Source organism: Metopolophium dirhodum, chromosome 5, assembly GCF_019925205.1.
Source record: "Metopolophium dirhodum isolate CAU chromosome 5, ASM1992520v1, whole genome shotgun sequence".
Lineage (NCBI taxonomy): Eukaryota > Metazoa > Arthropoda > Insecta > Hemiptera > Aphididae > Metopolophium > Metopolophium dirhodum.
Genome location: NC_083564.1, coordinates 2,922,365 through 2,938,362, shown reverse-complemented (window position 1 = coordinate 2,938,362; position 15,998 = coordinate 2,922,365). Strand labels below are relative to the sequence as shown.

Sequence of the window (15,998 nt, the reverse complement as noted above, 5' to 3'; positions counted from 1 at the left end):
GAAGAACGCCGCCATTATATTATGCTTTCTTGAGCTATCCAACTAATACGAGGAAGAACCGTTCTATTGGAATTGCGTGTTTTTTGCACGACCAATTAATGTAAAATAATATATTATGTGTATTTCGTCTTATTGGTTATCGTTATTTGTTGTATACATACTATATTACATTAATTGTAAACATATTATTATTATACATAGATCAGTGCAGTTGTTCTTGGAACCCAACGACCGTTTAATCAGCGAAGATTTCGTGTGGCAAATACGAGACGATTCAGAGTCGGTGACATATGAGGAAAAGTCACCAAGACGATGTCATTATATGCATCGGATAAGTCGTACCGAGGACGGTGGCGTGACTGCAGCGTTTACTTACTGTCCGGGGAGCTCCAAAGTAAGTTGCCAAAGTAAGCCCCATGTTCGAACATTGTTCGCGACCAGAGAATAGATAATATAGAAGTGGATAGGCTATTGGAGTTAATCATGCGGTCATTTATTACTAACAATTATGAGTTTATATGGGGTAATCATATCTAATTAAGGTAGGTATTATACATATATTTTATTATTAGTATCAGTAAAAACTAATGTCATAAATTACTCAAAGGTAGGTACCCTAGAGTAGGTAATTTATTTATAGGATATTTTCTCTTTCCCAAAAAAAGACCGCAGCCCCATGCAGTGTTAATATAGCCATGACCTTTCCATATTATATCTATTATCTATGAACCAGTGTGACTGCAAAATTCGATAATAATACAATATTCGTCGATATTATATTATATTATATTGATAAATCGTTCTCGTTCATTATCTACAGAATGGTATTGTCTTCCTGCCGGACGTCACGTACGAACTGCAGTCCGTAAATGCCGGGCTTTGTCGGTATCGGTGTGACGACGATGGTAGAAATGCGTTCATTTTGAAACGAGCGCCGACGATAAATCATACGTGGACCGATGGATTCAGTGAGTACAACGTTCATCTATGTTAAAATACATAGGTATACATAGAAATTACAAACAAATTTAATATTGTACAATACCAAAATTACTAACTTGCCGTATTATAGCCGTATAGGTTAGATACCAATTGTACACACGATACGCATAATATAGATATAAACGCCAATCTTAACAACAGTTACTTACTTTTGAAGTGTGGTCCATTGATTAAACTTAAACTTTAAGAAAACCTAATGATCATATAACTATCTGTATACCCGCCTTCACCCATGTACCCGGCACATCCCATGTACACACCTATAATAATGAGATAAAATAACGTGATAATTGCAATAGTGACAGTTAACATCGTTATTATAGTAATAGTATATAAATATATAAACATAGACGTAAACAGCTGGCCTTTGTATAATTTAGGGGCTCGAGTCTCATTATTTTTTCATCATACATTTGACCTAATTTTAGGCCATTACTTGAAAACGTCTTTTTTTTTGACATAATATCGGTTTAAATGTTTTTATTTATCCTAGGACTATGTTTACAGATCATTTAAAATAAGATATCCGTGCATCGGCTAGGTGACTCGTCACATGTACGTGATTATATTTTACCAAACGTAAAATACATAATCTATTTAAAATCGGTCAGGTTTAGTTTTAGACGACGTGCAGTACAATTAATGTATAAGCCATAACGATCTATTATAATAACAGGGAAGTGGCGATAAAAAGATATCGTGTTAATAACGTACAGCTGTAGCAAAGTGGCACACGGATTCGGGAGGACACAATAACGAACACAACGAGATTGCAGCAGTGCTTGCTGCATATAATAATATGTTTGGCAACTTTTCGAGGAAATATAAAAATCGAATCGATGTTAAGTTTTCGACTTATCTATATATTATACGTGTATAAGTACGTTGCGGAAAACTTTTTAATATTTATATAGCACATAACGCGCGTGAATTGCGTTAAAAAAAAACGTATTTCATACGCAGTTATTCTGAAACGTCTCTAAACGTACGCTAAACGAAATACAAATGCAATTTTAACGTCGTCGAAACTGTAGCGTATTGTCGTTTCCATATTTTTTTCTGGAATTTCAGTCCAAGAAATATTATAACGTCGGTTTGAATAATTCATAAGTGTATAATATCGCTATATTGGATATACGCGTACGTTGAGTGCAATAATTATTTTAATAATTAAAATGTATTGTATTGTATTCTTTATTTCCGGAAGTTCCTAGAACATGAATGTATGTGATTATACGCGTTTCTCTTCAATAAATATTTTAATTAAATTTTAGGGTGCGTGATGGTTATGTTGTTCCAGTGTACACGCACGCAAATTATACAAGTTCCGAGTACAGCTTTCTTCGAATCTCGCATATGTTATCGTAACCGACTCGAATTTCGAATTCAGATCTGAGACGTGCAACCACTATATATGTATAGGTAGTGAATATATTATTACCAAACGGGTGACAGACGACTGTAATAATTATAATGACTTTATTTGGTGTAACACTTTACCTTTTTCCACCTGAAAATGGCAAAACGAACTATTGCGCACCAAACAAAATATAAATTCACAATTTCACTAACCGATATTTTTATTTTTTATTTTTTTAATAAAGATATATGTGAGCTGGAGTTGACGAAAGTTGTTAACACCAAATTCTTCGGGCCTCGCTTTATTGGGGCCATCCCACAAAATCAAGTTATATTTTTTTTACTTTTAGATATCAAAAGTTATAAAAAATATTCTAATATACATACGATTTAAACGTAATAAAATTAAAATCACTTATTTTATTTATGTGTACATATTCGATGTGATATGTACAGTACGCATCACGAAAACGTGCGGATGACCGCAGCGCGCCGTGTGTCGGTTTTTCAGTAAACCAGTGGGCCTCAATATTTGATCCATCACAGGTGCGCGCCACTGGTGCGACGGGTACTATACGTTTTGAAAAAAACAACTAACCTGCACCTTTAAAAATGTCCCTGTCTTTTGTTGACTTTAATATCATTAAATACATACACATAATTTATTAATATAAAAATACGAGTTTTAAATTTTATATTTGGCGCGAAACAGTTTGTCCACCACCAACGAGAAATTGTCACTGGGCGCGCGGCGGTCATCCGCACGTTTTCGTGATGCGTACTGTAGTAGTATTTTAGCACAAAGAAAATTTGAGGTGATAAAGAAGAAAAATGTATAAAATATATGGGGCGAAATCTTTTTAGACCTTGGACATCAAAATTCTAAACATAAAAATAATAATTTATAAAAATGTCAACCATTTTATGGTTAATAACTTAACAAAAAAAACTGACCCTTAAATCTCATAGATTTTTAATAATATTAAATGATACTTACACTTCATACATTTTTAAATATTATTGAAACCAATATAGATGATAAAATGAAGGACGGGTTTTATCATGATGTATTTGAGGATACAATAGGTAAACCTACCTATATAAGAAAAACATATTTTAAATGTAACCTAATGAGAGAGAGTTGGGCAGTTGTTTAATTTAAGTGACGAAAGTCACAAATAAGGCCCCGACATAGTTAGGGAACGTATAGTATGGACTGTGCTTGAGCCTCAGATTGAATGCATGATTATATGAAAGATAATAACCCATTGTGTATAGTATAACAACCAGAGCTTTGCACCCGTATTGTTTATTCGGGTTTCGGGTGTCGGGTGCTGGATGTATTCGGGTGTTTAAACACAGGAATACATCATTTAAACAGTTGTTTGGGTGTTAATAACCGTTATTATTCGAGATAACATTGGTTTATACGGGTGACTATAATAGTAGTTCAGAAAAAAAACCAAAAAAGTATTAAAAGAGTGATACTTTACGTAAATATATACCAGCGTATTTTTTTATGCCTGTGTTTTTTTTATTATTATTAATACATATATAATTCATTATCAATCAACTTTTTACACAAATTAAATAATATTCACAGGAAATAGGTAAAATAAAATATTATTTGGGTTTCGGTTAATTCTAGTGTTTTGGAAAAAAAAATCATTCTGGTTATATTGGTTTCGGGTGTTTGATTTTTTAAGGGTTCGGGTTAATTCTAGTGCAAAGCCCTGAAAATAACGATTAATATTTCGGAACTGAAATCACAAGGTATAAAACAGAACATTTTTATATTAAAACAGAATCATAGACTCCGGAAGATTTTCAAATTTGATCATAACCATGTTTGGTAGGTGATTGGAAAATAATTGATTATAATATTTGATTGTATTATTTTATCGTTGAATAACTATTGTTCACTGGATGTGAAACCACGTTTTTATACTATGGTAAAATTCAATGAACATTATAGTATTGTATAATTATTATTTTTTAGAGATTCAACAATGATGGTTATTACTTATTAGCTTACTTTTAGATTAGAAATATACGCAAATTATAGATAAAAACTAAGTATAATATTATAGTAGGTATTGAAAAATATTATTAAAAACCATTTATAATAGATTCGTATTTAAATACCTAGATAAATAAATAATACATTCGTATGAAAAATATACAACTTATTATGACATATATTATACTTAATTAACATATTGTGGTATATGGCAAAAGGAATATATTAAGAGTTTTCGATAAATTTATATTCTGTTGTAGAGAAAAAAACTTGTGAATTTCATATTGTTCGATTGGCGTGCAACATGCACGTGGTACATCCGACAATTGCATAGTAAACTAAAATTATAGCAGGAAGACTTAACATTCCAAGGCCATGATCTAATAGTGTCCATGTTCGGCCGGCGTCCAAGTCGTGACGGTATAAGTTTCTTGATTCTATGTGTTTCTAATGTACCTATACTTATATATAGTATAATATTATTATATTATGGCTGCTGCTTATACGTCATATACCTACAACAGCCGAGCGTGATAGGACTTCCGAAGTCACGGCGGTGCGTTATAAAAACGAAAAATAAATAAATAAGAGAAAAAGGAAAACTTTAAGTTCTGTAATTCCCGTTCTTCTTTTGGCCCCAACGACGTTTAGGACTTTAATACAATATATTCCTCTTGACAGTTTGTATTTATTTATTTTTTCTCTCGTCCGTAGACGTATTGCGAAGAACCGGCGAAAACTATGCTTTCATGTCACCAGACCTTTTTGTGAGTATAAAAATTAGTAAGGTTTTTTTTTGTTGTTGTCGTTGTCGTCGCGTTTTCTCCTTTACCCGTCCCTCCGTTTGCGTTTTACTCCACCCTGCAGGATTTTAATTAAATATTTTGCCACGCAGGTAGAGAATACAAAATACGACGAGGATGGAACGGCGGCGGCGGCGGCGGTGGCGGCAGCGGCTATGCCCGTATTGGAGACGGCGCTCTATTTTGACGAAGCGGCGTACAAAACGTTTTCGGAGTACTTTAAACACGACGACGAACACCTCGCCGACATGATTCTCGCTTACGTCAACGCCGTGAGTATATTATTATGTTTTATACCATAGCATCGACGTCATGCAATGATGATAATAATATTAAAATGTATCGACCGACGATATTATAATAATTTAAATATTTAAAACACGATGAAGTCCAATACCTGATTAACAAAATATTACAATTTTTATTCGTTCACTTCTGATGAGTTATTAGAGATTGATACAATTAATAGACTCTTATCGTAAATCAATAAAATTACTCATAGAACGTCGAAACCGATAACGAAAAAACATCGATTATAATTAGGACTTATGCAAAGAGATTTTATGGGTTACGGGTTTTTGTTACATCTTAGTTCGTACAAGCCGAAAAATTATTAGGTATGTATTGGGTAAGGCCATTGGGGTTTTGTATTTTATTTTGGTTTCGTGTAATCAATATTGTTTTTAGAGTTTCAGCTATCAAAAACTATATGACTTAATTTTTCTGTAGATATTTCATTGAAAAAACTATACCGGTAGGGAAGAATATATTTTAACTATAAATAAGATTAAGATTGGATATGATATAGGTAATAGATCAAAAACGTGAGTAAGTGGATGACGCTCTGTAGATCTGTAGCTCTATGCTAAGTAGGTTACAAGTGGGTCACTGTAATGGATGATGTTAAATTTGAATTCAATGATATAATATCATTGTATAAGAAAAACGATTCTGAGCTAAAACGGTCAGTCAGCTTATGATATTACTTAGTATATTTGATGATATTAAGGTGAATAAAGTAATTTGTATATAACCTATTTACGTGGAATCTTGTTTTAAATTTTCCATCCTTAGCTATAAAAGTTGAACATTTTATACATTTTTAACTACAAAATAATTATTAAATTTTAAATGTGATAAATTTTGTCAAAATTTGAACTTTAAATGCTTATAAAAAAAATTATGCCTATGTATTTTAAATATTTTTTAACTGCTGTTGTAACAATATATCAGGAGCTTTGCATTAAATGTTCACGCTTTTTAACCCAACAAATAAAATTTTATTGATATTCATAGAAAAAAAACTAAAAAAAATGGAAACCGAAAATGTCCGTAAACAGCTTAAAATAAGTCAAAATATTTTGTAAATGTTATGGTGTATAGAAAATACCTACGGTCATTTGTTTAAGAGTTTATCACGGTGTTTTTGAAAACCACTGCGAAATTTTTACTTTTGAGCCCCCAAGTACCAACTGAATTCACTTTCCTATCAGAAAAGATACTGTCGAAGAAAATCTAAGCATTTTTACTGTCCTAAAAGGTGATGACAGGCACAAAAATTAAAATTAAAATTAAAAAAGAACCCACATCATCGTAAAATCAATACATCCGCTCAGAATCTAAAATACGAATTGGTATTTGGCATGTCACTCTATACTAATAGATGATAATATTTACATCCAATATTTATTTTATAAATTACAAGCTTGATGATTTTGATATTTTCTAATAATACTAATAACAATAATATTATATTATATATTACATAGTCATTAAATTCAGGTAAGATATAATAACCGATAACGGCAATTTAAAATATAAATGTGTTAAATATAAGACCAACGAATCGGTTTGTGGTATATACTATGTACAATGAAATTTTAAAACCCAATATAAAGTCCAATACTATTAAGAGAAAAATTAAAAAAAAGGTTCAACAAAGTAATTGTAAAATTACAAAAATCAGAGACTGAATAAATTTACTATTAATGGATTAAAGGTGAGAGAGCTCTGCATAATAATAAAACGTCAACTGCAGTCAAGTCTTACAGTGGGTGTCTTAAACTCTTAAATCGAAAAATAAATTTGAACATTGACGATTATCGTGAAAAATTACGCACGCTCGTTGTGAAATATTATTTGAATGCCTTTTGCTAATCAAATTTAAACGCTGTACGCGTTATGAGTTAGTTTTTTTTTAAACTCTACAATATACAGCATATACCTATATAACATACATCACGATAGAATACTTGAAAGATAATTGTTATTCGTGACTCGTGGCGCACCTTATATTTTGCATCCCGGGTCACTCAAAGTTGTGCCCAGCATCACCGCCACCACCACCAAATTACAAGAAAAAAACATCAAAATATTTTTTTTAATGTTCACCCAATATCCAATATTTCATATTAGTATGACTTTAAGAGATTTGATGCGTGGGTAATGTAACCCAAGAATATTACAATTTGTCAAGATAATAATAGTTAATCAACATTTAATTTATCATCGACTTTTTAAATCAAATAAAAATGTATGAAATACTATATTAATAAACATAGTATATATTCTTCTTTATAGTTTTTTTTTAATTATAAAAATTACATTATAAAAACTTTCTAAAGGTAAACGAGATCGTTTATTTGTCGGAACTTTTTCTTTTATATTACTGTGCCATAGTTAATTGTATATTTTAATATGAATTATGAAAATATTGTCGTGCATAACATTATAATGTATATAACATTATAAGCAAAACAGTTTTAATAAGTATTTTAAATTATTATTTTATTAATAAATTACATTTTTTTTTTAAATTTAACTATATTTTATTTTACATTTATTCTGACATATTTAAATTATTTTTAATGAATTCTATATGTTCTTTTTTCATTAAGGCTGGAGTTACTTTTAAGCTACTTGGTATTTTCATTAAGTAATGTTAACTTAAATGAGAAAATTATCAATATTATAATAACGTCCATCAACTATTTGTCTTTAATATTAACGAATCGGTTTGTTAGTTTAAGCTTTGTTAATCATGTTTTTTATAGGATATTTTAAAATGAAATGATAAAAATATAGCATGGTACCTATATAGTTTCTATACAAAATTAAATTAACAGTTATTATTTTGTTTTACTTTAACAATAAAAGAGAATTTTTAAATTAACCTAATTTTTTTACTTAACTTATTTGTTAGAATATAATACACTAACTCGTAGGATGCGTATAACTACTAAAAAAAAGATTTAAAAAGCACTTCTATACGAATTAAGTACGAAATGCTCTTAAATTGTTTTAATTATTAAATTAATATTTTTACTCACCACCACAGTGTTGACGATTTGATATCGAAATGTCGCAAGTGCAAATGTCTTTAGTAATATAGTATATTTGTGTATATAATATCTACTTTTCAAATTACGTTTGGTTTTTGGAACGGATTTATAAATTAACTTAATAGTCAATTTTTGACTTCAGGTTCAAGTACTATACCATCACCCAAGCTTGGGACAAAAAATTGAAATCGTCTTGGTCAAACTAGAAATGTTCAAAAAACAGCCGGATGACTTGCCGCATTACAACGGCGAGAGAAGTTCGTTATTGGATTCGTTTTGCGCCTTCAACAAGAAATATCGAAAACAAGAACAATGGGATATTGGACTCTATATTTCGGGGTAGATATTATTATATCATTATACAAACATTATAATATGTTAAAATATGTAAAAAAAATTATTGGTTTTCGTCAAACGCATATATATAAATTACATATCTAGCTTTAATAGATGACACTATGTTAAGCGAGTACAAGTTGAATTCGAAACTATATGAGTGGTGTAAGTATTGGTCAAACATAATTTATTAAAATACTTATAACGCTACACGAAAATATAAAAATAAATAAATTATGAAGTATAGATATTTTTAGAGAATTGTGGACAAAAACAATGTAATTAAATTATTAGAAATGTCTCATAAAGAAATGTGGCACAACTAGAAAATAAATTGGTTGTGCCACTGCACCTAACCTAACCAGCTATGAGCTATTAATAAAATTGGTGATAAATAAATTTTTTTAAGAATACAATTTTAGAACTCAGTGAAGGCTTTCTCTTCTTAGTGACTTCTGAATCTTGCTAAATTACTCTTTTTTTTTAAAATAACTATAAAGTAACAGATATCGTAAGTTTTGAATAAAACGAAAATCGAACTTTTTAAATTGGTTGGAACAACAGTATTGTTAATGAAAACAAATTTTGGTTTTTGATGGAAACTAATATGACTCAAAACAATTACCTACGATAAAACCTTATTGATATCTGAGGAGTGTTATCCTTATCATAATGTGTAAAACATGCTTTTTGAACAATTTTTGTTTAAACTATGAACGGATTATTAAATAACTATAGGTACACAAATGGTATGCGTAATTTTAAAAATAATTATCATTCCTATAAAGTCAGATTTTAGTTATACACATTGCAGTGTGCTCACTACTCAGGTATTTACGATTTATTTTTGAACATACTCGTACGCGTACTCCGTACTAAATTAAGTTAGTCTCGCAAAAACGATTCCTTTGTAATTGTTGTTACAACTGAGACTATCACGTTATGGTCATGACTATAAGGAAAAGTATTAAATTATGGATTTTGTTTTCAGATTAGATTTTTACGCGACGGAAAACGGACACTGGAGTGGGTCCACCATGGGTAAGAATAATAGAAATAAGTAAATAACCAGGTATCTGCTGCTCTGATACGCATGACGCTGATGTCTGCTAGTGCACCACAAAAACACATTGGGGAGGTCGGTGATTGGTTCACATTTTATCTACCTGCTCCGTATACAATATTTGTTTACATTTTATTATCCGGGTATTGTACCACAAATATACCTATAATACAAAAAATACGAGTATATAAAATGTATTAATTACAGCAGTACTGATATAGTTAAACTTTTTTTTGTTAATAAATATAAAATATAAAACTAGGCGCTTAAAATTAATCAAATATTTTTGTTCAATTTTATTTACAATTTCTTAAAAATACAATTATTTTTAAACAATGCAATACAGATTTCACAAATTCAAATCTGGTTCTTTTCTCATCTCCGTATTTTTAGTTTCATTATAAATATTATTATCTTGAATTAAAATTCATTTCCGGGGTTTTAATGTTCCAACGCTTCGAATTTAAATATAAACTTCTGCTTACAAGATCCAATAATAAAAAAAAATTCTAAAATAGTGGCTTAATCTCCGTCTACCTGTTATAAATGTAAAAATGTAGTGGCCCAATATTACCGTATACAGTTTGAAAAAAGGATCATTGTGGCCCAATTCCCGTGTGCTCACATATTGAATTTCCCAATTTAAATGTTGTGCAGCTTACGTCACTTTCCAGTTTCCTGCACAGAAGACCGTCTTGTGTATACGGTTCGCAAACATACAATAAAGCCGTATTTGATGTGACAATCCCTGGTTATATCTACTCGATGTATTGAGTGAAAGTAATTTTAAGCGTTTTAAGTATTTTTTTTTTTTTTGAAATCTAGAATATTAAAACCTTCCGGAATTCTCTATATGCCTATATGTTTTCAAAATAATTTCGGTCAACACTCCTATTCATCCACAGCTACATGCCTTAAAGGTTGGTCACGCAGTAATTGTACTATACTCTACGTTTCGTACCAGGCATAATCTGCTACCTAATCCCTCTTTCAATTTGTGGTTCGATCCCTTGCATCCTATCCATCAGTGGTGGCGCCTTCCATAATCTATTAATCAATTGCCCAGCTCTTTTGTTCATATTAGACTAAATTTAAAAAAAATGGATTTTTCTTTATATTTATTGACTTTCCTCTAACCATTTTTCCATTCTCCCAAATTTAAGCCGTTCTGTATTTCATTCTCCACATAGGTTTTACAATGTAAAACATTTATATGAGCAGTACCTACATATTTCAATCTGAATGTTTCTGAACAGCAGTGGTTGAAATATAATGAAGTTTAGGAGGTATGTGTTAATATATGTTTAGTCAACAAAATTATAATAATTATCGGGCCTTACCATATTTAAACACAATAGACACATTTATGTGGGGCAAAACATGATAAAAAAAAAAGGTACGAAATGTTATTTATTACCTAGTTATGAGGTCCTTTGCGGAAGCCCAAACTGACCACACAACATAATATTTTGTTTCCTCATTTAAATGCCAAAATTATAAATCAGGTCAAATACCGAACGACAAAAATGATATATTATACACTAATTAGCATAATATTTGAAAGACAAAATCGATATACCTACTTGATGTTGTTATGAGCAAAATACTAAATTACTCTAAAATTATATTCCAATCGTTTACACAGACAATGATATTATTATATTGATATTTCGCAGGTTTGGCGACCGTGGGCGGTGTCTGTTCGGAGAAGTATTCGTGCATTATCGCCGAGTTCGGTTCTACAGACGCGCTTGGAAAACCGTACCCGTCGGCGGGCTTTACATCCGTATACATACTGGCGCATGAAATAGGTCACAGGTACCTACTTAAATTATATATTTATATTTGAGTTAAAATCGTTTTTGATAAGAAGGCGCTCTTATTATTATTATTATTATTATTATTATTATTATTATTATTATTATATGCGTGATCATGCGACGGGACGAAAACTCCCGAAAAGCACCGTTTCACGTGTCGTTCGAAAACCTTTTGCAGTAGTACGAAGTAGATTAAATGAAAATTTAATCATTTTGTGCCGCTTACGTCGTCGTCATCGTAATAACTCTCATCGTGTTCTCATCACTCCGATCCGACGACGACAAGGAAGGAGGGAAAAAACGAACCCCTCGCGGCGTGCATAGTATACATATATTACCCGTCGTCAAAGACTTAAAGGCCCGTAAATAATTAATTACTGTTAAAAACATATTATACACTATCGTATTAAAGGTTCGCCTTTAATGTTTTTGGGGTTCACTTGAGAGTCGAGAGGCGGCGACGAACACACGTCGTCGACGATATAGGTACACGCTATATTATACGACATACATGACTTTTTACCGCGTCAGGTTTTAAAAACACAGCGGAGAAGTAAAAGACGGTCGTGCTTATAATATGGTGCTTTCATAATATATTATTTTAATTTCGATATTTTTTTATAATATGATAGATCATTGGCTGTTAATAGAACGCATAATAGGCGTAGGTCGATTTCACGAATTCGACGTGATCCCTCTGCAACGACATTTTTTTTAGCGAGTAACGTAACCAACATTTATATAATATTATTTTAGTCCCTTTACTATATTATATTCGTCGATATTATTTCAAACGTTCCGTATGCGGTCTCGCCGTGACCCTACTGCCTCATAAAATAACACCAGAATGTTTACGTTGCGTTCGAATGTTTATTCGATGTTCGAAACGACGGCCTTAATTATTATTGTCGAAACCTGCCCGCTGTCCTGCGCAGTAGGTAGTTACGTTTAAAGTGTACCACCCGGAACCCGCAAACGCGCAGAGTCGTCCAAAATCAAGATTTATACTGTAACAATATTACATAGGTCAGACATCAAAATTATGTATAGGCAGATGATTATTTTGGCCGGTCAGAACGGGTAACGATTAGCTCTAATGTAGACTCTTCACAAGCAATAAGTCTGCAAAAAAAAAAAAACAACAAAAAATATCTCAATGTCTATTAGTTTGCTAATAGTTCGCTGAACGGCGATTTTATTTATCAATTTATCATTTATGCGCCGCACTACACTATTATAAATATATGCGGACATATTTTTTTCCGGGAATCTGGACATTTTACGTCAACTGCGCGGCGTTGACATCGACGCGAAATGACAAAGTATTACAATAATAATAACAAAAATAATATAGAGCGCCGTCTTTGCAGTGTTTCTGTAATATAATATCATAATATTATATCGTTTATCGATTTACTAGTCGGGAGAAATTAATCATCGGACGATATTTCGTCCATCCTCCGAGGCACGAAATTAATAAACATTCCACGACGACGTTTCTACGGGAAATTTGTTTTTCCATTTTTGATTACGCGCATTATACGTTTAATATTATACTGATATTATATTATTATTATGTCAGCCGCCGCGACCGGCTTCGATGGTTTATCGCCGATACGGGTGTTGTAGAGGTCCCATCGCAAACCGATAAATTTAAAGCGTGGCCGTTCCCGTTTGCAATTTTCCAATACAATTGTCGCGCAACATTCGGATTGACGGCAGAGCAAAATGAATCAAAAAATAAAGGTTTCTCTCGATGGCATTGGATAATTAAAATATCATGAAACATAGATTTATAAGACGCCTAATCCTCGATGATTTCCAATTTTTTTTTAACGCATATTCTCGTGAATAGTGTTGTAATTATGGTCCAGAAATTTTTTCGTGTGTTTTGCCTATGTGTGCATTTTAAGGTGCTCTTTTATTTTTATACTTGTGCGACCCTGGTGGGTCGTTGGATAATATACATACTCACCATGATATTTCACAATGTACACAATATATATATTATATAATATGTTAATCTGTTTGAAACATTCAATGGATGTAGAAAACGATAATCGAGAAGCGTATAATATTATAAAGGGTTGTAAATTAATTAATCAAGTAGGATGCGGTTTTTTTTTATTCGTTTATTTAATTTTTTTCAATCCAACAAGTATAAATACCTACGCCATTAATGAATAACAATAAAATGTTCTCTTGTATTGTGTGTTCGAATCGTTTGAATTTTCATTTATTTTATTTCCCGTTTTTATTCATGCATATACCTTCATCGTACATTAATTAAATTAAATTATATTACTAAATAAAAATATTTCGTGCGTTTTTATTATATTATTATGTTATTTGTAATAAAAGCATAAATATTAATTTACGTGTTTTTGTAAACTGTTTTAAAAATAAAACTTTTGTATTAACAATGAAATCAATATTTTGCCCGTTGACGTATCTATCTAATGTTTATCAAATTCGTACAATTTTACGATTTTATCTCGTGTGGTGTTATTTTTTTTTTGTTTGTTCCTTACATTTTGATAATGAAAACTACAGCACTGATATTCATCTATCCAGATTGATTAACTCGCTATTAGTGCATTCGTGATTATAAGAGATAGCAAAACTTAAAAGATATTTTAACTCTATTATTGATCAGCGAAACCTCTCTTAACACACACCTATCAACGTTTCTCAATAGTGAACAGATTTTAGAAACCCGGAGAAGGCTGATACAAACCAAATAAAGTATACCTTAAAACACGATATTATTATAATAATACATGTTTAATGTTTATAATATGGTAGAATTTCATTAGTTAGGAAGGATTCAGACTAATTGCAGTGCAGATTAGAGGTTCGTGCGGATTAGATATTGATGGTTTTTCAAGGGTACTCAAATGACCAATATATTGTGTCTCAATGCCTTAATTAAGCAATTATCATGAATAATTACAATAAAAATAATAAGCACTTAATTCATTACATAGTACCTACATTATATAGGTAGGTAGTAATAATAATTTCCCGAATACTAAAGAGGGGGAAGTAAATTTAATTTAATTAGTTATAAGAGACCAGTACTTAATTGTTATTTTGAGTAATGCTTACAACTTTTATTTAAAAAATAATTTGAAAAAAATATTGTGCAGTAGACGTTTGCGTGAGAAAAGTGGAGGAAATTCCAGATCATATTACATATTTACATGATTATTGAATAAATGTGATTTTTTAAATATGTACTTTTTATTGTCATACATAGGTAATATAATATAGTGTTTTCATCATAACATACAGCAAGTATTATCAATTAATTGTGAATTTCAAAATATTTGTATTCTCAATTAAAAAATCGGTATAATTTACCGACGTGTTTTACATTAATTTAATATAAATTATTGATATTATATTAAATAATATATTATATATTATAACATGATAAGATGTATTAATTATTTCATGTTTATTCTATATGTATATATTAATTATTTTTATACATAGGTACTTAAAATATTTTTACTGTCAATAAATCAAAAACCTCGCATCAATTTTAAAATAAAAACCCTAGAGATCACCGAAATCTAAGAGTTGAAATTTCGTGTGGCATAAAATGGAAAAACATAATGTCGTTTTATAATTGTACCTCCCGTGTGACCAATATTCTGCAAAGATTTGACTGTATTAAATGTTACCTGTAATTCAATTACCTTACTTAATGGAAGTAGGAACATCCGACTCTTAATCTTAAAACTATTTTTCACTACAGTTTAGGTATGCATCATGATGGCAATACGAACAATTGTCCGAAAGAAGGGTTCATAATGTCACCATCGAGAGGGATTACCGGAGAATTGTTATGGTCAGAATGCAGTGCTAGTGTTGCAGCAAATCTCAAGTAAGTCAATTAATCTATGATTTTGATTTACTCAATTTTACAATTTACCATAGTACCTATAATTTTGTTTTATGATTGAATGATGATCATGTTTTTATTTTAATTATGTACCTACATAATAACATAATATGTAAATAAAATAAATGTAAATAAACATTTTATTTTGATTTAATTTGTTATCAATTCCAATTATCTAACTTAAACTCAGGGGGCGTCCACAATTTCTTTAGACTAAGTACATTATTAACGATACCATTAAAAAAAAATGAATAAGGTATTTTATTTACTAAAACATCTTATTGATGTTCATCATTAAGAAGACCGAAATATTTTTATGTTTATTCAAATGTAGCCTTTCAATA

The 15,998-nt window shown here is 30.7% G+C and overlaps 1 protein-coding gene across 1 annotated transcript in view; it reads left to right on the top strand.

Annotated features, from left to right (window-relative positions):
* LOC132944912 (A disintegrin and metalloproteinase with thrombospondin motifs adt-2-like) overlaps positions 1-15,998 on the top strand; it is a 60,834-nt gene that overhangs the window by 18,133 nt on the left and 26,703 nt on the right. Inside the window, exons 5-12 of the mRNA XM_061014465.1 lie at positions 202-394; positions 821-968; positions 5,096-5,148; positions 5,277-5,456; positions 8,668-8,864; positions 9,853-9,902; positions 11,601-11,742; positions 15,508-15,636. Of these exons, the coding sequence (XP_060870448.1) occupies positions 202-394; positions 821-968; positions 5,096-5,148; positions 5,277-5,456; positions 8,668-8,864; positions 9,853-9,902; positions 11,601-11,742; positions 15,508-15,636 (1,092 nt within the window). The remainder of the gene's footprint in view (positions 1-201; positions 395-820; positions 969-5,095; positions 5,149-5,276; positions 5,457-8,667; positions 8,865-9,852; positions 9,903-11,600; positions 11,743-15,507; positions 15,637-15,998) is intronic.